General features: G+C 39.0%; 1 protein-coding gene across 2 annotated transcripts in view; it reads right to left on the reverse strand.

Moving 5' to 3' along the window:
* The window catches only part of CTDSPL (CTD small phosphatase like), a 120,089-nt gene that overhangs the window by 14,598 nt on the left and 82,590 nt on the right, over positions 1-22,901 (reverse strand). Inside the window, exons 3-5 of one of the 2 annotated variants that reach the window (XM_048837467.2) lie at positions 19,169-19,201; positions 7,687-7,788; positions 4,661-4,717 (exon numbers count right to left, since the gene is read on the reverse strand). In XM_048837467.2, coding sequence (XP_048693424.1) covers positions 4,661-4,717; positions 7,687-7,788; positions 19,169-19,201 — 192 coding nt within the window. The remainder of the gene's footprint in view (positions 1-4,660; positions 4,718-7,686; positions 7,789-19,168; positions 19,202-22,901) is intronic. The other variant, XM_048837468.2, reaches the window with a different exon arrangement.

Raw genomic sequence — 22,901 nt, forward strand, 5'->3', positions numbered from 1 at the left:
TGCAGTATAGACTTCCAGGGTTGTGCTGCAGCCTAAGCTCTGGGGCCCTCCCACCTTGGAGAGTCCTAGACCCTGGGCTCCAGCCCAAGCCCAGAATTCTACCCTGCAATGAAACAGCCCCTTAGCCCAAGCCCTGTAATCCTGAGTCAGGTGGCATGGGCCAGCCACGGGTTCTTAATTGCATCAGAGACTTACCCTCTTCCATTTAAAGGTCCCCCAGGTCAGGCTCCAGACTGAGCCTGAACCTCTAGACTGCAACTTTATAAACCTGCAGCCAGAGCCCCATGAACCCGAGTCAGCTAACAAAGTCCAGCTGTGGTGTTTAATTGCTTGTTTACCTTGCAAAGAAAAACCAGCAGCACGGAGTCTTAGAGCCCGGGGCAACTGACTTGGACTTGTGGGCTCAGGCTGAGGGGCTAAAACCAGCCGTGTAGATGTTCCCACTTGGGCGGGAGCTCAGACTCTAAGACCCTCCCTACTTGCCAGGCTCCAGCCCAAGCAGGACTGTCTACAAGGCTATTTTTAGCCCCAGAGCCTGAGCCCAGGCTTTCAGACTTGGTGCTGTTGGTTTTTTCCCCCGCCGTGTAGACGCTACCTAAAACAGACCTCTTTAGTGTAAGATCAGGCAAGGTAATATTTTTTCAGACAAAAGTTCTACTGCTTTTTGACACAGCAGATTTAACTATTGTTTGTATAGCTTCATAACATTTCAGAGCTTCTATCATATTTAAAATGGGTATAAAATACTTCCCAATTGCTCAATGATCTTTCTGTTTTAAGGAGTTTATACATAACACAAGGATGGCAGATTCAGACAAACAACTAAGGAACCACCTGGTGAAATTCTATGGCCTGTGCTATGCAAGAGGTCACACTGGATCATAAAGGTCCCTCTCATACAGCCTTGGCATCTATTAATTGGATTCCCCCCCCACCCCCAAATATTATTAGACAGACAATACTTACATATTACTTTTCCCTGACAGATGATTACTTTTACATCACATGAACTGCACAGAATTCCTCTATACTGGAGTACCATATTGCTCATCTTTTCTTCAAGGAAAGGAGCTGGAATGGAGTTGAATGAGGCTTCATGTGGCCCTGCTCCAGATTAAATCCCTGGATCTGGGGATGATGGCCAATCAGCATCCCTCCCCCACAACTGGCCAATGGGTGCTAGAGACATCTCGGGGGCAGGAGCTACTTGGTGTCCCTCAGAAACTGTCTCCCTTCCTCAATGCTGGGGCTGTCACCTTCCATTGCTAGCCCCATCAAGTTCACCCTCCCCACTGAGGCAAGTTGGTGGCTCCCCCCCATCCCCATTTTTTCAGACAAGCTGCTGCTTGACAAAATTCTACTACTTTCTGACACAGCAGATTTAACTATTGTTTGTATAGCTTCATAACATTTCAGAGCTCATATGCTTTACAATTAATTAACTATTGTCTGTCCCCAGATCTCAAATGCTTTACAATTAATTTTTTTAACAATCTGGTAGGAATGGAAGTATTATCCCCATCTTACAAATGAAGAAATGGAAATTCACAGTGTTTAAATTACTTGCCCAATAAAACACAGGAAGTCTCTGGAAGGGCCAATTACCCTTCATATTATTTATCATACACATGAAAAAAACCCACCCTATGGACACAGTTTTTCAGAACTTCACATGCATTCACCAGATCTTGGTGATTAACTGCAGTAAATTGTTGCAGAAGTTGGAAGGTGTGTAGTGAATGAAGAAGGGGACTGAATAGGCAACCTTAATTCTGGTATTTCTTAATTTCTGAGTGTTTGATTTTTCAAATGTAACATTCTTTTAGTGTAGTTTGTGTTTTGGTATGTAATGCAATGTATGCGACTCTGATCTTATTGTTAATCTACTATGTTTCCTCCTACTGTTTGTCACACTCACTCCTGACATCTTGCTTCAAAATTAGACTGTATACTCTTGGGGCAGACATTGAGTCTACCTGTGTGTTCATACAGTTCCTAGCACAATGAAATCCTAATCCTTACGTAGGCCTTTGGACAGGACAACGCAAAAATAAAAAAAATAAAAAAATAAAATAATAAATATTCATGCTCTTGTCCCTTGTAAGTGAATGTAGTGCTGACGAAAGATTAATAATCCTAAAAACTGAAGTTCTCCACCACAGAACAGGCATACAATCATTGCTGGCAGAAGGACCACCATTCTAAAGAAAAGGAGTACTTGTGGTACCTTAGAGACTAACCAATTTATTTGAGCATAAGCTTTTGTGAGCTACAGCTCGCTCCACTGAATGCATCCGATGAAGTGAGCTGTAGCTCACGAAAGCTTATGCTCAAATAAATTGGTTAGTCTCTAAGGTGCCACAAGTACTCCTTTTCTTTTTGCGAATACAGACTAACACGGCTGTTACTCTGAAACCTGTCATTCTAAAGGATATTTCAGTCCATTGCCCATTTAATCTTTGGTCTCTAAGATGTTTAACAAGTGTGTCAAGTGGTGACAACTGTGTGGATAGTTTTCGCAATGTATACACTCATTTTAGTGATCAAACTAAGACTACTAACTTATTTTACAGGCTACTGAACAGTTTTCAGATAAGTAGTGACAGGACAATATTTGTGCCGGCAATAACTAAACTGATTACTCAAAGACTGCTTGCAGTGGTGTTGTAGCCATGTTGTTTCTACTATTCTGGGACCAAGGTGGGTGAGGTAATATCTTTTATTGGACCAAATTCTGCTGGTGAAAGAGATGAGCTTTTGAGCTACACAGAGCTCTTCAGGTTGATTTATATATATATATACACACACACACACCCCTAAATTATATACAGCTAAGAAATGTAATCAGTTATTTTTACAATCTAGCATATAACCTATTCTAACCAACAAAAGGTATTTTAACCAATTAGCAGGCTCAATTCATCAGAAAATTAGGATCCAAGTTTATAGTACCTAGTGCAGGCTAGTTTTAACAAACACTGCAATGTTTGAGCTTGTCTGGAGGGAGAAACTTATGAGTATTATTTATGTGGGCCAAGATTTGAAAAAGTGATTAGTGATTCTGAATGCCTCCATTTTTGGATGCCCAATCTGAGATCCTTTAAAGGGGCCTGATTTTCAGAGAGTACATATTCACCATGTTTTGAAAATCCATCTCACTTAAGGCGTCTGATGTAGAAGTCCCAAAAACTGAGGTACCCAAAATCACGAGTCACTTTTGAAAATTTTGTCCATATTATCCTAAACAGACTACGCACTTGAAAGACATATAAGACTACAAGGAACCCTGACTTGAAGAGCTTAAAATCTAAATACAGACAAAAGGTGAAGGGCGAGAGGAAGGAATGTAAAGGCATGAATGCTTGGCACACATCTTTAATTCTATTTTGCATAGTTGAGTGTTTTTACAAAATGTTTGTTTATATGGAATTTCAGTTTATAATCTGCCTCTGCTGGTCGGTGCTTTTAGGGAATGATAAATGTCTTAGAAATAGCTGTTACCTGGACAGACAATGTTTGTAAATGTGGCGTTAGATCACTTCATGCTTGGAGAAGCTTAGAATCCACAAGAGGAATCAGAAATTGATATCAAAGTCCTGAGGAGAAGATTCTAGAAAGAGTTTTGAAGTAGTTAGAGGGACACTGGCAGTTAGACACAACTCATCAGGTAGGCCATTAACCGGCCTGAGAAGATAAAAACCTCCATTTTGGCAACTGTAAATCTATGTCAAATAACTGAAAATCATCATCTATTTTTTGTATTAAAATATTCCCATATCTCTGACAATCCTTTAAAATTAAGAACTGACAGTAATAAATGATGAATAAAGAGTAAGATTGAGGAAAATATTCCAACATGCAGAAACCAAGGTCCAAAACACCAGGACTACAATATAATGCAGTATGTCACCCAAAAGGCTTAAAGTGACTTTTTTCTGAAGTTATGATAACTGAACTGTATTAGTGCAATTATAGAAACACACACATTTACTCAAAACAATGCCATATAAAACAAGAAGTGTGAGTTGCAACCCTGCTTCTTACAAGCTTCAGGTGTGTTGTGAGCAACTGACAAACCAGACAGCTGCTTTATTCTATGTAGAGGTGAGAACATATCCTTTGCACACAGCAATTCAGCTTTTATTTTAGCCAAAGTTTGGCGGTATCAATTCCTTCTGGACTTAGTCATTCCAAAATACTTGCTATTTAGGGATATTATAGGTTACTGAATAATGTGCTTAATGTCAGATTATTTTTAGCTTTTAAAATAAGCAGAAGAGTTATATTTAACTAATTTTTGATGTGTAAATTCCTGTATGTCAAAACACTGAGGAACTGTATGCAATACAAAGTAAATATAAAATCATTGCTGATAAAATCTGCAGATGACAAAGATTGGCAGAGTATTAAATAATGATGAGGACACACAGTCATACAGAGCTATCTGGATTGTGCATTAATTCAGCCAAATGCAAAGTTATACATCTAGGAACAAAGAATAAGACCATTCCTACAGAATGGGGAACTACACCCTGGAAAAGAGTGACTCTCAAAAAATCAAGGGATCATTGTGTACAAGATATTGGCCTGTGACATAAAAGTCCCTTCTGGCCTTAAACTCCACGAACAAATTAGAGCCCAATTTAAGAGCAATGCTTACCTGATGTATGGTTCCATCAATTTCAACAGGAACAATGAAGTCAGCATTACTAATTGGCTAGAAAGAATGACAACAAAGTCAGATAATATTTTCGAAAAACAAGTGTAAATACCATTACAGGGGGAGCTTTTCAAAGGCACCAACAGCAGTCAGGCTCCTAATTTCCACCAAAAGTCCCAATATGAGCCTTTGGAAATCTCTTCCCCACAGTGAATATAAAAAGCTGGAAACATTGCCTATTTTGATATTGAAAAGAAAAAACTTCATAGAGCATAGATTGAATAATACACTTCACAGCAATTTTTCAATGTGACTAAACTCAGATTTTGCATAGGACCTAGGATTGTTTTACAGAAGGATGGTGAGAGAATGCGAAGGATCTCCCTGATTCAATAGTCTGATTTTAATATTTGTTTCTATTGTCTCATGATGGGGATTTGTCATTAAACTACTGAACTATCATTTCTGATGACGCTTTCCACCCTTATAAAACACGCTTCCCCTCCCCCATCCTTCAGGTGTGTATTTAACACAATAGACTAGCTGCACCAAAGGCTGCTCAAATATGCTGAAGAAGTAAACAGGGAAAATGAGAAATATTCCCTCAGGAAGCTGTCTTCAAAAAGGAGCACCAAAATAAATAAAAAGTTTAGCTCTAGGTGCTTCTAAATACAAGCATCTGCAGCTATCTGAAACTATTTCATTGCAAAATTACTGTTATGTACTTTTAAAGTATATTAATTCCTTTTATGTAATGTATTTCATATTGAAGGGCCTCAACATATTTTTATGCTGTCACACACGACCTCCCCACTTAAAAGTAGCCAACCCTTGGGGTAGAATGCAATAATTGTGAAACAGAGCACACTGCCATAGGGCACTTTAGTGAAGAATACCACAACTAAAGGAAACTGCAGAAGGAATTTAAGTAGTTGGAATTCAATTATTCAAATAGGTAGTCGGCTTGGACATCCAGCAGTTGTTAACTCTACCCTTGTGAAAATTATCACGAGCTCTTTAGTGACCAGAAGCAGGCAAGGGCCTCATCTCGGATGAAAGACAGCACAAAGCTCACCCGTACCACTGAGATGCACTGGAAAGAGTGCCAGCTAGAGAATAACTGAAGTCATTTACTTTAGCATCTGGTTTTCCCCTTACAGACTCCCATTGTCAACTTTGAAAATGAATGCAAGGGAGCATGAAACCTTTTCAGTATGTGCAAACCTCTACTCTGGACAAGGGATTTTGGTGATGTCAATTGTTGAGGAGATGATATACTCTTTCAAATTATTTTAAATTAACTGGCTAGAATAACCTAAAGAGATATAGATTTTATTTTCACTAAGGAACCACAGAACTCACAATTTAAGGAGCGTTCAGATAACACTGATTTTTCACATTGTGGATTGATACTGAATCTCTGCTACTTTTGTGGATGCCATGCAACCTTTCTTGAATATTCTTCATTTTCTCCCCTGCTATTTTGGCCTCCCTCTGTAAATAATTTAATAGCTTTACAAAAAGTAAGTATTTTCCCCCCTCAGAAGTCCAAATGAGTGTCTACCTTGATAGAACACTAAGAAAATTCCCAAGTATAACTTCAGGAGTGACTACAAAAATCAGGGATTTGGCACTGAAGTCTATAACAGTTTGCAAATCTATACAATCCTACAATTTCATCCTGACTTTGTATCATGAGTGTAGGCATAACCATATATCCATATACGGTCTTTTTAAAGTCAACCAAGAAAAATGGTTTCCAGATTCAGACCACTAATGAACTATGGTTTACAACATCAAGTGTCTGGCAACTGAATATTTACTAGGATTAAAATAAAAGATTTATGTTTGTAATGAAAAATATAGTATAGCCAAAATTGAAAGTACTACAACATTACCGGAAATTGCTCCTGCTAATTGCTTAACCATCTTCCTATAAAGTGAGATGCTTTATAATGCCTCAGATTTACAAAACATGAAGGATGATCTAATTTCTGAGCCAATTTGAAATGGTCACTGCTCCTGTCCTAATGCTACATCCTACCTGAACAATAAACACACTCCAGCACAGAAATTTTTAAAACTCTTCAAGATTCTGCTTCAAAACGACTGACTCACCAGCAATAGCCATATACCACCCACCTTCCTGTAATGGAGGCTGTATACTTAATGTGCTGACTAGAGTAGAGGTGGTGACAAACCTATTTACTGAACCCTATGACATTGGGAGCAATCTTTTCTGGCACAGAACACAGTTCTTACGGGCACCAAAGATTTATTAATGTAATATTCACAATCTCTTCTAGCAGAATTATACACCCACCTAGCATACAGAGGCCCTGAAATTCCATTTTCCACAGCTATGATTTCTAGACTCAACTGCAGCAGAATTTACATTTCAGAAAATGAAAGTCAGTTTTTTTCAGGACAGCAAAGTTCTACGTATGTTAAATACTGAACCCTGCTGGAATATTTAGCTACTGAAGTGACAGGACTGAGTGATCATTCAGTTAGTGTCTTGTTTCCCTAGAGATAGGGCTTTCTCTTGCAACAAGAAGTATTCATTACTTTATCAATGTTCATTCTATCCTCCTTGTCCCCCACCATAACCAAAAAGAACAGGAAAATAATTGTAGGAACTGGACGATGGAACAGCTCCCAAAGGAGGCAGCATATTTGTCGTCTCTGTAGAGGGAGAGAGATTACACAACAGGTTTATCTGGAACGACAGACTAACTTTGAAAATTTTCCTACAACAACGCATAGTGATGGAGATGACTGAAAAGGCTCCTTTCAAGGTCTATCTGTTAGAAAACCAAACCCAAAACCCTAATAAGGAAATGGTCTACAGGGCATCTTTTTTCTATGAAGACAGGTCTATACTGAATCAAGAAAATGATCCAATTACCAGAACATTCATGGGTGGCTTGTAAGATTAGTTAATATATTAAGAAGATTACTGTCTCTGTTGTGTTCACTAACATTCATATGATCAAGTAGCAAAGACCACTTCAGAGTATATTTACCTTAAATGAACTGTGTACTAATGTTTCATCTAAATCAATAACCACACATTTCTTCCCATAGTCCAATACTGTCAGTTCTGGCAGGAGGTATTTAGCTGGTGGCTAAAGAAAAAAAACAGCACAATGAAAAATGTAAATTTCTGTGCATTAACCACAGGTACACCCCCCCCAGCATTACTCACTAGCAGTTAGCAACAGGAAGTCACATATGTATAAGTCATAAGGTTGAATAGGTTTTTTCCTGCCAGTTTACAATACACAGCTGGAAATGAAAGCTCTCATGCAATACACAAACTGCTTTCTGTATTTTTATTTCTTGAATGAATATCAAATGCTCTGGAGATGAATTTAAGCAATACAGATGAACGCAGCAAAACAATTTTGATAGCTCAAGTCAGTGGTGGAAATGAGACACAATTAGTAGCACTGACCTCCTTTACTGGCCTGCTTTCTCATGCCTCAGAATATGGGCTAGACAGCTGCAGTCCCATTTTGTTCTCCATTTCAGAGTCCAAAGCAGCAACTGGAAGCATAAACTTCTGGCCACAGCATGCAAGAGTGACTGTGAAACTTACATAAATCAATGCTTCCATTTGCCACAATGCACACTGAGATGAAGCCCCAATTCTGAAGTCAAATGAGATTACAGTGATGGTCATTTCCAGAATGGGGCTCTGAACTACGTCAAGTGTTGAATTAATGCTTTTGCATGGATTACATGTTCAGAATCACAAGAATAAAAATGCTGTAAATGAAAATTCCATCAAACTTAGCTCTGTTATAGCCAGTACCCATTACAAAGGTGGGACTCAAAATATAATGGGGAGCTCCACAAACTTCCTCCTGCAGCAGTCTATAAATGGTGCAATATCTTGGGGAACACAGACTTCAGCTGGGGCAGGAGAAGGTAGAGTGGGCACAGTTTTTGGGCCCACTGCCTGACCTAGCATCCTGAGTTGCAACATTCATTGTATTCTTCTTTGACATTGGTACCAGGTGTCCTTTACCACAGCAGCACTATGAAGGAACTGGAAGGGGAGGATACATCTTTTGGATGCTTAAAGAAGCTGAGATACTGCTATGCTACCACACTCTTAAGGGCGTCTTTAATGTTTAAAGAAATGGGTTAGTTCTGAAAGGGAGGGAAAACTGGAGTTGGGTATAAAGTGAGGAGATGTTCAATATGGATAGGAAATTAAATATTTTAATGGGTTAAAGCCCACAGGTAGGGGGTTAAAAACAATACAATACTGAAATCACAATAGGAGAGGGTGAAGTCTCCATATTGCACACTACAGTAGGATGGCTATCTGAATGAGATTACATCTGTGTGCACTATAATAAAAAGGGTATCAATCACTGCTTTATTTCGGGTGTTTGCCAGAGAGTGGCAAAATATTTTCCATAATTTTTAAAATAATATTGTTTATAACCACCAATTAGAAATATGAAAACAAATTCTATTTTCTTACCACATTTTATTTCTATCAGAGCATTTCTCATATATGTAGGAAAAAGGTTCCCAAGCTCACAAAGAGCCCATATTGACTTTACCAATGGTCAAATGAAAAATAATTCCCAAGCTAGGCTATTCAATTTTAAGTCATGAAGTCAAACACTTAAGTGCAGCCTCTGTAAGAAGCCCAAATTTGTTAAATTTGTGTAAATTCTCCCAAGTAAATTTTAGTTTTAATTCAATAACTAAGTGTTCTTAAAAGAAACACTGTTAAGATTTAAATAATATGACAATCTTCAGCTACTTTACATATCCTGGATAGGATTTTCAGAAGTGCTCAGTGTTGAGCTAACTCTGATTCTATGGAAGTCAGTGACAGTTTCTTGATATATCAAAATTGAAAACCACTTAATCATCTACTGATCTCTCATTTTCTTTTTAATTCTATTTGATCCTTAGATTAGTGCTGAGTGAAACTGAAATAAAGCATTGTATTGCAGTTGATAAGGCCTGCACAGCATGTAGGCTGTCAGTCTAGATGTTATACACAGGATTTGACAATAGTCAAACACAATGAGGTCAGTTAAGGGTATAGTAAAAAGTTGCTTTACTGCTGTGGATATATTTATTATTTGTATTATGGAAACACCTAGAGACTAAGCCAGGGCCCAAGGTTACTAGGCACTGTATAAACTCAGAACGACAGTCCTTACTCCAAACAGCTTACAATCTAAATAGACAAGACAGGGAGGGAAAAAGTATTATCCTCATTTTACAAATGAGAAACTGAGGCAAAGAGATTCAGTATCTTAGCTACAAGACCATCCTGCCTCTCAAGGTAGTATGTTTTTTCATGTTAAGGAGTGTTAGTATATTTTTTTTTCATTTAATAGTAGCACAACGTGTATAAGCAGTTCAAAGTACATCATCATAGGACTGGAAGGGACCTCAAGAGGTCATTTAGTCCAGTCCCCTGCACTCATGGCAGGACTAAGTATTATCTAGACCATCCCTGACAGTAGTTTGTCTAACCTGCTCTTAAAAATCCCCAATGATGGAGATTCCACAACCTCCCTAGGCAATTTATTCCAGTGCTTAACCACCCTGACAGTTAGGAAATTTTTCCTGATGTCCAACCAAAACCTCCCTTGCTGCAATTTGAGCCCATTGCTTCTTGTCCTATCCTCAGTGGTTAAGAATAACAATTTTTCTCCCTCCTCCTTGTAACAACCTTGGTTACAAGGTAACATTAACTACATAGCAATTTCTTCTGCTATATGAAGAGCGTTTTTACTAACAGTGGTAAAGGATCCAAAACACCATTAAGATATAAATGACATGATACCACCCTCAAGTGTTCCATTATATATGAAACAGGATCTAATTTCTTACTTTTTTTTTAAAAAAAAGATAGATAGTGCTATTTATCTTTAGGGTACCACCAGGAAAAAAGTCATGAAAAGAATGCACTATGTCCAGTTTTTTCAAAATTAAATATCTGAGGAAAAATATATGCTAATAGCATTCCTCGACCCTCACTAATGAGTAGTAGCACTGAATGAATATATTATTCAGGTGGAATTTGGAACAGCTGAGGTAACTACTTCAGACTAAAAACAAACCAGGGATTGTTACAAAGACTGACATTGCTATGTATGGTGCATTAATGGCATGATAAAAAAAATCCAGGACAAGACTGGCTGTACAATATGCATCATCACATAGAACCAATAACTGCTTCCTGGCAGCTGATCAAACCAAAACCAGGAAGGGAATGAACATCTCTGAAAATATTACAAGACTCAAGGGCCTTAGACTGAAAGAGGCTAACTGTCTTTGACTCTAGGCCAAGTAGTATTGTATTCCCTTCTCTCTCCATTTGAGGCTTTGCTTTCACTAAGCAGCAGTGATGAGGGGAACAAGTGTATCTCCATCCTTCTCGCTCCATTCAGTATATTCACATATCTGGTTAACATCCAGAAATCTCCTGCTACCTAGAGTTTTGCCTTAACTCAAGAAATGCTTCACACAAATCTGAGACTAAGCTTTCCCAAAGCTTGCCTTTATCTAGGGTTTTCCTTGAAGGATCCCCTCTGTCTGAGCCCCAAGTTTCCTCTTCAGAGAGAGACGCCGGCCTTTCTTGTTCCCTGGTTGGTGTTAATTGGACCAACTTGCTAGTATGATGTAGCAGTAGATATACTATATCTTCATACAGCATCTGAGTGCATGATGAAAGTGTTGCATTCTCAGACAGGGTCCTAGGACTTGCCATTCAAGTCCCTGCCACAAGGCACAATTCATCTGATCCTGCCTGAAAAGTAGAATGCCAAAAGGGACCCCATGCTAAACACCAAATTTTCTCAATAGTTTGCATGTCTGAAGATCAGAGGAAACAAGCAACTGGCTTTTGGTTCCTAGTCCATTAGTTCTTCACATGCAATGCCATTTCTGTGCTGACATCTAACATGTGAAGACTTTTCTCTCCTGCAGATCTGAAGGAGCGTGGAAAATATGAATTACGAAGGAAAAGGTTTCACAATTCATGTGGAAACTAAGTATCTTGAGGAGGAATTTAGTGTTAGGGTGACACGTAGATGGTTTAAGGAACGTAAGGGATGTGTGTATCTGACAGTAACTCATTTATGCTGACATCCAAGCCTTCTAACTGGAGCACTTTCTACCCAATTGTAGCAAAGCTTGTAACAAGGAATAGGGAACGTTAATTTCTGTAGTATCAATTTTTAAATGCATTCCAATAGATCATAGAATAATAGAATATCAGGGTTGGAAGGGACCTCAGGAAGAAGTCATCTAGTCCAACTCCCTGCTCAAAGCAGGACCAATCCCCAACTAAATCATCCCAGCCAGGGCTTTGTCAAGCCTAACCTTAAAAACTTCTAGGGAAGGAGATTCCACCACCTCCCTAGATAACGCATTCCAGTGTTTCACCACCCTCCTAGTGAAAAAGTTTTTCCTAATATCCAACCTAAACCTCCCCCACTGCAACTTGAGATCATTACTCCTCGTTCTGTCATCTGCTACCACTGAGAACAGTCTAGATCCATCCTCTTTGGAACCCCCTTTCAGGTAGTTGATCTAAATGAAGACACTGGAGAAATTGCCTAGAAAAGTCATAATTAGTAGATATTTCATCACAGTTAGTCAATGAAGGTAAAATATTTATGGTGATTAAAATGAGATCTCAAACTCATTACCTGTTTTCTTTTAAAAAAAAATCAAGCTTTTTAGTAATTAAAAAAAAGTATAACAAATGGTGGTCACCATTAATAAATCAACAGTGATTCATACTTACTACACAGCAATATCTGAAATACTACAGTATTTCCCTAGAACAAAGTAGAAAAATAACTTGTGGCTCTCAGATATTACTGTGTGGATAGTATGGATCAAACGTTGACTTCTTAAATACAAGCACCAGGTAAGTACTTGCTGAGCCTTTTGTTCAATCAAGATGAAAACTTTATGCATATTACAATAGACGTGTCTTTAGAAGTTATTGAACTAATCACCATTCAAGGCTTATGCATTCATCTCAGGTTTCCATGCTGTTAATTAGCATAACAGCCTTCAAAAAGCAATGATCGATCAAAAGTGTCTCAAGTGAGTTGAAGAAATACTACATTCTCTGATGGAGTAAGCAGGAATTCTGGTTTTCTGTTTGAAGTCTCAACAAATGGCAAGCAACCATTTTTTAGGAATTCACTATATAAAGCAACAACAGCCTCCACAAAATGACAAGGTTAAAAGTGAAATTCAATGTAATTCACATCTTGTTAATGCTAAGTGTTGTAAGAAAGACACTAGAAGTAATTCTTTCACTCTATTCTGCACTGATAAGGCCTCAGTGGGAATAGTGTGTTCAGTTCTGGGCTTCACATTTCAGAAAAGATGTGGACAAATTAAATACAGTCCAGAGAACAAAAATGATTAAAGGTGAAGAAAACATGACCTAGGAGGAAAGATTGAAAAAATTGGGTTTGTTTAGTCTGGAGAAGAGAAGACTGAGGGGGGACATGATAAGAAAGATCTTGGAGTCATTGTGGATAGTTCTCTGAAAACATCCACTCAATGTGCAGCGGCAGTCAAAAAAGCTAACAATGTTGGGAATCATTAGGAAAGGAATAGATAAGACAGAAAATATCATAATGCCTCTATATCAGCGGTTCTCAAACTGTGGGATGGGACCCCAAAGTGGGTCATGAGCCCATTGTAATGGGGTCACCAGGGCTTGCTGGTGGCCCAGGGCCAAAGACTGAGCCCCACTGCCTGGGGCCGAAGCCCAAGGGCTTCAGCCCTGGGTGATGGGGCTTGGTTTTGGCTTTAGCCCCCCTGCCCAGGGCGGTGGGACTCGGGAGGGCTCAGACTTCCGTCCCCTCTCCTGGGATTGTGTAGTCATTTTTGTTGTCAGAAGGGAGTCATGGTGCAACAAGTTTGAGAACCCCTGCTCTATGTAAATCATGGTACACCCACATCTTGTGCAGATATTGGAATTGGAAAAGGTACAGAGAAGGGCAACAAAATGATTAGGGGTACGGAACAGCTTCTGTATGAGAAGAGATTAAAAAGACAGACTTTTCAGTTTGTAAAAAAGACGACTAAAGGTGGGATACGATAGAGGTCTAAAAAATCATGACTGGTGTACACCGGAGAAAGTAAATAAGGAAATGTTATTTACCCCCTCACATAAACATGAGCCGGGGTCACCCAATGAAATTAATATGCAACATATATTAAACAAACAAAAGGAAGTACTTCTTCACACAGTGCACAGTCAGCCTGGGGAACTCTCTGCCTGGGGATGTTATGAAGGCCAAAAGTATAACAGGGTTAAAAAAAGAACTAGATAAGTTCATGGAAGATAGATCCACGAATGGCCATTAGGCAGTATGGGCAGGGATGCAACACCATGCTTTGAATGTCCCTAGCCTTTGTTTGCCAGAAGCTGGGAATGGATGACAGGGGATGGATCACTTGATGATTCTCTGCTCTGTTCATTGCCTCTGAAGCACCTGGCATTGGCCACTGTCAGAAGACAGGATTCTGGGCTAGATGGATTATTGGTCTGACCCAGTATGGCCATTCTTATAATAGTTTTTAAGTATGTGGAAGGTTGTTACAGGGAGGGCGAAAAATTGTTCTTGTTAACCTCCGAGGACAGAACAAGAAGCAATGGGGCTTAAACCACAGCAAGGAAGGTTTAGGTTGGACATTAGAAAAATCTTCCTAATTGTCAGGGTAGTTAAGCACTGGAATGAATTGCCTAGGGAGACTGTGGAATCTCCATCTGTCATAAAAATAAAGGGAAGGGTAACCACCTTTCTGTATACAATGCTATAAAATCCCTCCTGGCCAGAGGCAAAACCCTTTCACCTGTAAAGGGTTAAGAAGTTCAGCTAACCTCACTAGCACCTGACCAAAATGACCAATGAGGAGACAAGATACTTTCAAAGCTGGGGGGTGGGGTGGGGGGACGACAAAGGGTTCGTCTGACTGTGTGATGCTTTTGCCGGAAACAGATCAGGAATGCAGTCTCAGATTACTTACTAACAGAAGTTCTAACTAGAAATGCGTTAGATTTCCTTTTGTTTAATGGCTGGTAAAATAAGCTGTGCTGTATATTCCTGTTTTTGTGTCTTTTTATAACTTAAGGTTTTGCCTAGAGGGATTCTCTATGTTTTGAATCTGATTACCCTGTAAGGTATTTACCATCCTGATTTTACAGAGGTGATTCTTTTACCTTTTCTTTAATTAAAATTCTTCTTTTAAGAACCTGATTGATTTTTCCTTGTTCTTAAGATCCAAGGGTTTGGGTCTGTGTTCACCTTTACAAATTGGTGAGGATTTTTATCAAGCCTTCCCCAGGAAAGGGGGTGTAGGGCTTGGGGGGATATTTTGGGGGAAGATGTCTCCAAGTGGGCTCTTTCCCTGTTCTTTGTTTAACACGCTTGGTGGTGGTAGCATACGGTTCAAGGACAAGGCAAAGTTTGTACCTTGGGGAAGTTTTTAACCTACGTTGGTAAAGATAAGCTTAGGGGTCTTTCATGCAAGTTCCCACACCTGTACCCTAGAGTTCAGAGTGGGGAAGGAACCTTGACACCATCATTGGAGATTTTTAAAAACAGGTCAGACAAACACCTGTCAGCAACGGTCTAGCTATTGTGTAGTCCTGTCTTGAGTAGAAGGGACTGGACTGGAGGTCCCTTCCCGTTCTACATTTCTATCTACACTTCTATCTGATCTATGGTAAAGTGTTTCTTTCCTGTTCATTCTCCCTGCAGTTTACTGCTTGAGCATGCACCACAGCAGCATGGTGAGTAGTCTTCTTAGTGCAGTTACACACCATGTGTGAACATAGGACACAAACAATAAATGAGATTTTAAAAGACTTCAAAATTGTATTTAGCTCACTGCCAATGAAACCAATTTCTGTTGAAAAGTATGCAGTCAGTTCAAACAAACCTGTAAACAAACCAAAACGCTTTTTTTCCCCCCTAGAAGTTACAAAAGCATTAAATTGGCCAAAAGTAAAGAAAAAAATGAGTAAAGACAGGAAGTGAAAATCAGATGCTCTGTGCATAAGATTTCACTTACATGGGGATTGGGAATATGATTTTCTGTGCCACTTACTTTCTAAAGAATACTGGGATTCTGAGTGAATGGAAGAAATGGATTCAGCAATTTGAAGTCTTAAACAACTACATAACCAGTGCTGAATATTCACCTATGCTTTCACTCAAAGAAGACAACAGCCAACTGCTGAAATCACTATGATTCTGCTTTATTACTTAGAAAGAAAGACACTAGAAGAATCAAGCTGACAGAAATCCAAGAAAGCAAGGATATTCTGAACTACAGTTAAACCAACACCTTTAATTTACTGACTCCATTTCACCTGGAAATTTTCCATATCTCAAACTGGTCTTCTGGGGGGGACGGGTGGGAAGCAAGCTCTTTTTTGTTTATTCACAGCACCATCAAAAATTACTAAAATCAGGTTACAATATTAGGAAAAAAATGAATTACTTTCTTGCTGCTCAACACACCTCCCCTGCAAATTCAAATGTAACATTCTACATTATACAGAAAGCAGAAATGCTTTCTCATTAACACTTTTTTTATTTTAATTTTTTTAAAAGCAGCAGTAAGGCTCTTCTGCAGGTGCTGATGAAAACTTGAAATCTGACAGGGATGTGATCTCTAGCTGACAGACATGCCTTTCCGGGATCAGGAGGAAATCTGTAAATTTGCCATGTCCTGCGTGTTGAAATAAAACATACTTCATAGAGGTAAATTGTTTTTGACACAATAAAGCTAATTATCTGTTGATGTTTCACCGGTGTTATGCACACATGCGAAAAGCAATTGGAAATTTTCACAGAACAGATGATCTCTCTAGATTTATACATATGTGCTCAATAAAACTGAATGGATTTTCAATTTTAATATATAGGGACTTGTGCAATCTAGCGAGGCTCTGTTTTCAGAAATCTAGGAAATTTAAAAAATATTAAAAATCTAATATACTAAATGATTAAATATGCAAAGTAAAGTGTATAAAAGTCAAAAACAAAATTAAGGTTGCTTAAGTAACTTTAGTTCTGTATCCTCATGGTACATATTAGGGTGAAACCGTTAGGTACATAATCACATGGTATTTCACCCAAAGGAAATCTTCCTCATTCAGGCCCCAATTCGGCAAGCATTTAATTTAAGCATGTGCTTAAGACTCACTGACTTCAATGGGTCTTAATCAGATGCTTACATGCTTTACAGACTGAACCTCAGAATCTCAGTGCTCAGGATGGATGGTGCATTAAGAGTAGAAAGGGGGGCATAAAAAACCTTAACCCTGGCCCTTTATATATAGGTATCATGATTCAGTCTTTATTTACATGACCATATACCGATACTTTCCCACCTCACTGGGATATTCTGAAGATAAGTTCAGAAATGTTTGTTAACTCTGATACTGTACTATAACAGGGAATCTCACAGAAAAGCCTATTAATAAAGAAAAAGTTCTTCCTTCAGAGAAGTGGTTAGGTGCTGTGCAGTGCAACAAGCATGCCACACACCTAAACAATGAGAATATTGAACAGCTGCCTCATTTACTGAGCACCATCCACACTTAGCATCAAATTCACCATTTAATTCTGCTATTTCTTTAACATTTGGAGAATTTGAAATTTCTGAGTAATATTTTTATAGACTTACAAGGATATTCTTCTTAACAGGTAAATACAAACAGTGGTAGAATACTGACAGTGCACAGTTGAACAAGTCTCAAACACCATACTTCTTTGGAAGGATGTCTAATTTCTTATAAAAAGGGTTTGCTGTTTCTGTTAAGATGTTTCTGTTTGGAATGAGTGTGCTGAATGAGTTCATAGCCATAGTTAACAGCCAAGCTTTACTACATTCCTCTGTCATTTGCAGTGCTGTGGTTATATTTTACTAATAGTAAAATCTCATCTTAAACTGTTAATGCTTTATTCCATTTAAAGCTGGGTGCCAGGTTTGATATGGTAAGACAGCTACAGCACTGGTTTCTAGCTCTAGTGGTTGTCAGTGCTGCTAAAATGATGAGAACTGAAGTTGGAAGGGATGGGAAAGCAAGATAGTAATCTAGTAGTGAATGTTGCACACCACTAAAAGTTGATATTTTCAGGTTTCTAGTGTTATACACCTTCTGCTTCTAGCCCTGATGATCTGAGAGATATCAAGTTTTAAAACTGTCACTGTTCCTTCAGGGCAATGCTTTTTTGCCACTGGTCCAGGACTACGAAACAGGAAGCAATGGTCCTGGAACAAGTATAATTTCCAACAGTTTTTCAGCTCCAAGAAAAGAAGGTGATTGAGAGAAGAAATCTGTGTGGTTGAAATACTAATCTTGACACTATTAAGCTGCAGTATTAATGGGGTCCAAAAAGACATTGGTTTCAATGTTGGGCCTTAAGGAGCTGGGGTATAAAAGAAAAATAGGAGAATCGTCAGGGAAATATTCCGATCTTCAGAGATTTAGGACACCTGCAGGAGGGGGAACATATCAGTGCCCGCACAGACTTGCACTGATATTGCTTTAAGAACTTTGCTGTGGCAAATCTCAATAAGGTACTGTAAATGGTGAAGGGGTATTGGCACATACAGTGCTGAAAAGTATATCTGCAATTTAAAAAACATTAAAAAAAACCCCAACTCCATATTAAAAGCAGTCTAAGCATTATCAGTTCTTTGGCAAAAAAGCTTAAGTCCAAAAGACTTTTAAAATCTCTAGGTCAAAGAGTGTCAAATGTTTTTATTTGGTTTTGAATAACTCCAACCTGGCAACTTGTATTCCAAGTTTGAACCAGGTGACATCGACCTACTAAGCCCAGAAAACTATGATTCATAAAAAAACCACTACCTTAAACAACTACAGTAGCATGACTGGGGTTGCTGTTATACTCTTGACTAGATTGCACCAAGAAAACTAAAGCCTCATTTTACAGGTTCTAATCTCCAACAGACCAGCTTAAATAATTGGGGCATGTGGAAATAGAAGTAGTAAAGTTCACAGAATCATAGGGTAAGAAGGGACCGCAAGGGTCATGTAGTTTAACCCCCTGTCAAGATGCAGGATTTGTTGAGTCATATGCCTACCCATTTAGTACCAGTGAGTTGTCTTTTGTCCTCAATGTGACTGTTAAATAACTTCAGCATATTGGCTTTTGAGTACCTCTTTATACATTTTCGAAGTGAAAAATCAGCGTTAAGTTACATGATAGATAAATGACAGGTTTAGAAAGCTGGACTGTCCTTTTGTTCCTATTAGTTAGTTTTATCTGTATACCTTATATGCACATTTAAGGTAATTTATCTCACAACTTTATACAACGTTACAGATTAGAAAACAAAACTCTTATAACATGCAACACAGAGCAGATCCAGTCAACTCCAACATAATATAAAATGAACCAAAGCAAAAACTATGAAAATTATTAAAATAAAAGGGATAAAAATACATACACTTGGTATGGGAATGACCTGCATCTGGTCACCCTGGGGGAAAAGAAAAAAAATTCATTGTAAGGGCTTTTGAAAGGGTGGAACAGAAAGATTTGAGACATTAAATTTGGCAATCAAACATTTTAACAAAAAAGCTCCAAGTATTCAAGAACTCAACAAAAAATAATCAAACAGGTCCTTGCATTTTAGCTACTAAAATGATTGGTTAGTATAACACAGTGATAGTATTAGTATTAGATAGTGATAGTATTTTTTTAGACCAGAAACTAATAAATCCCATGCTTTAATTAATAAGAGGAAGTAGGCAAATGTATCCATGCTCACGTCAAGATTTCCTTTCTTCAGTAATAAAGTCCACAGATCAGTTACAACGAGTGTGCCAGTCTGACTGATTCTGCCCAGAAGCTTCAGACTTGTCACTCACTGGCAGCAGTGGAATGCCCTGCCCCCTGAATTTCCCTCCAGTTGAGGTGACTTTCAGAGCCAAGTTCATTCAAAACTACTTTCCTAAATTACAGATTGTGTTAAATATAGTTTAAGGAAAAAGAATTTCCAGAGCATGGTAAATTTAATCTAACAAACCTACAACCTTGAGTGTCAATTTCCATCTCTATTCTAGATGAGCCATCTGTCTCCAGGATGATCCTGATGTGTGGACCTGATTGCTTGAAGAAAAGACATTTTCAGGTAGCATAAATAAATTTTCCTATTCTTCTTTGTCCTAAAGTCCACAGATTGGTTACAATGAGATTTTCATAGCAATGTGTGTCCAGGGTGGGAAGCAGGATCGTCTTTTAAATATGGACATCCAAAATGAAAAAATATTATATAAAAATATTTCTTCTACCATTCCTTGGGCATTAAGGCATGGAAATGACCAATATGCAGGATTTGGTGAAGTAGGCCTTCTGGCAGATCTCAATTATAGGAGACATGGCTACTTTCCTCTGAGAATGTCAGTGCTAAGGATTGGACTACGATACCTAACCGAAGGAGGAATATTTCTTGAATGCCATGACAGTTCTGAGGACTACCCGTCTTAATTAAAAGTACAATACTAGATCTCAGAGAAAGCTCTCAATTTCAAATAACTCATCTGATTGAATATGTAAGCCTTGGGAGGCCTACCCCAGTTGGTAGGAAGTATACCACTACTTACTGCCAGGGTTCAATCTGGGTAGTGCTGTAAGGAGCAGAATGAGGTTTCAAGGTTTCTAGGACTGTGCAGGGTTGGAATAAGGTTGATGCCCCAAAGACGCATTTAATGTTGGAAGCTGTGTACAAAACTTCCTTGCTTTTAACATGTTGAGAACATTATACTACACACACTTGACCTTTTCGCTTATACGTCACAATAAAGTCATACTACGGGAACTCAAGGCTGTGTTTCACTGGTTGAAAGTGGTAGTTAAAACTATGGACTTTGCATCAGGCAGTAGAATAAGTTATATTTCTTGACTTCTGTTTTGGGATCCTTTAGAGCAGTAATCACTTCATCCAGTTATTCATTTTAAATCTGTCTGGGCCAAGATAGAGGATTGATCTTACAACAGCAGATCCCCTCTGAGACAGAGACATCCCAAAAGGCAATGCTAGGTTAATCAATTCTGAGAGCCATAGCTTCTTCAGCCAGAAGTACAAAAACAGAATCATAACCACACTCTAGCTCAGTGCTTCTCAAACTTTTGTACTGGTGACCCCTTTCACATAGCAAGCCTCTGAGTGCGACCCCCCCCCTTATAAATTAAAAACACATTTTAATATATTTAACACCATTATAACTGCTGGAGGGAAAGTGGGGTTGGGGTGGAGGCTGACAGCTCGCGACCCTCCATATAATAACCTCATGGCCCCCTGAGAGGTCCCAACCCCCAGTTTGAGAACCTCTGCTCTAGCTCCTATCTTCTGTATAATCCTGGGAAGCAGTAAAAAGCATGGAAAGACCTATAGCATGAACCCTACCCAGCTTTCCACGAAGACCTCACTGGGTCCAGAGTGCAGGGAACTTTATTTACTGGTTCCAGATGCAAAGAGGTCAATCACCAGCCCAACAAATTGACTCATGCTGATTAAGATATTTCTGGGTGCAACCACAGCTTTGCTAAACTGACTTCTGCCATGTAAATCTTGGGGTTCCATCTCCTTGGTGAGCAGTGCACAGAGAGATAAGAAACGTTGCTCCACCCAGCACAGGAGAATTTCTCTTGGGCGTGGGGCTGATCACGTTCTTCATAGTTATTCTGAAAACTCTATCAGACATGTTGACTGTCACAAGAACAGGTCTTTTCCACTGAACGCATCCGATGAAGTGGGCTGTAGCCCACGAAAGCTCATGCTCAAATAAATTGGTTAGTCTCTAAGGTGCCACAAGTCCTCCTTTTCTTTTTGCGGATACAGACTAACACGGCTGCTACTCTGAAAAAAGAACAGGTCTGTTATCCATTGAAAAATCAGTGCTCTGAGACCTCAATGAATCATTGTGTTCCACCTCATTTCCACTCCCTGATCTGAATGAGGAAAAACCCTTAAAAAAAAAAAATCTGACTGGCTGCATTCACCACCCCTATAGAAGCAGAGAATGTACAACTGGAGCTAGAACCCTGCCGACCGATGAGACTGGTGAGATGCAGAAGGTATAGCAACCCAGTAATTCTGGGTACCATGTGAGCTGTGCATCACTTAAGCATGCCTGTGTATTAGACCACAATTCCTAATAGCCTCCAATAAGAATTGAATTTTTGTTTATGACACCACTTGTTTTCCATTATGACCATCTTTATAGTCTTAATCTTCCTCTGACACGAGACATTGTATCTGACAGTATTCATCCTCAGCCCAGGGCTATGACTGACTCTCCTGGAATGATGTGTCTGTGTTTGTCCTGAATTCGAGATACATCAGGAAGCCCATGTATCAGTGTGTCCGTGCTTCAGGTTATTCCTCAGTGCTCTATACTACAGCCAGCTTCTGGAGGGAGGAGGTGAAGGTGAGGCCAGGCATGGTAACCTGCAATGGCAGCTGGGATCAAAAAAGCAACACTTTCTCAGTCCTTCAGGTGTGGCAGGAAATCCCTATCCTATTATACCTTCATAGGGTTCAGGAGAACAGATATACAGCCATAGCTTACCTAGGGCAACTGCAGACCTCTTAAGTGTAATTTCACTATACCGAGTACTTTTTTGCCTGGATTTTTTTTTTTAATGTATATGTTTTACTACTCAATTTTTTAGCTCTGATTCAGACTGCTGGCCTTCCTCCACTAAGGAAGAAGAATTCCCTTAGTGGGTGTATGTGCATGCATGCCTTGAGGAATCAGCACATATCTAACATTTTTATCTATAACCTGGAAGAAAACATCAAATCATCACTAATAAAGTTTATAGATGACACAAAATTGGGGGAGTATAATGAAGAGAAGTCGCTGATTCAGAGCAATCTGGATTGCTTGGTAAACTGGGCGCAAGCAAACCATATGCATTTTAATATGATTAAGTGTAAATGTATACATCTAGAAACAGTGCAGGCCATAGTTACAGGATGGGGAACTATCACAGAAAGCAGTGATTCTAAAAAAAGATTTGGGGGTCATGGTGGATAAGTCAGCTGAACGTGAGCTCCTAGTACAATGCTGTAGCTAGAAGGACTAATGTGATCATTGGATGCATAAACAGGAAATCTCGAGTAGGAGTAGAGAAGTTATGTTATCTCTGTATTTGGCACTGGTGCCACTGAT

Source organism: Caretta caretta, chromosome 2 (assembly GCF_965140235.1).
Source record: "Caretta caretta isolate rCarCar2 chromosome 2, rCarCar1.hap1, whole genome shotgun sequence".
NCBI classification, from domain to species: Eukaryota; Metazoa; Chordata; order Testudines; family Cheloniidae; genus Caretta; species Caretta caretta.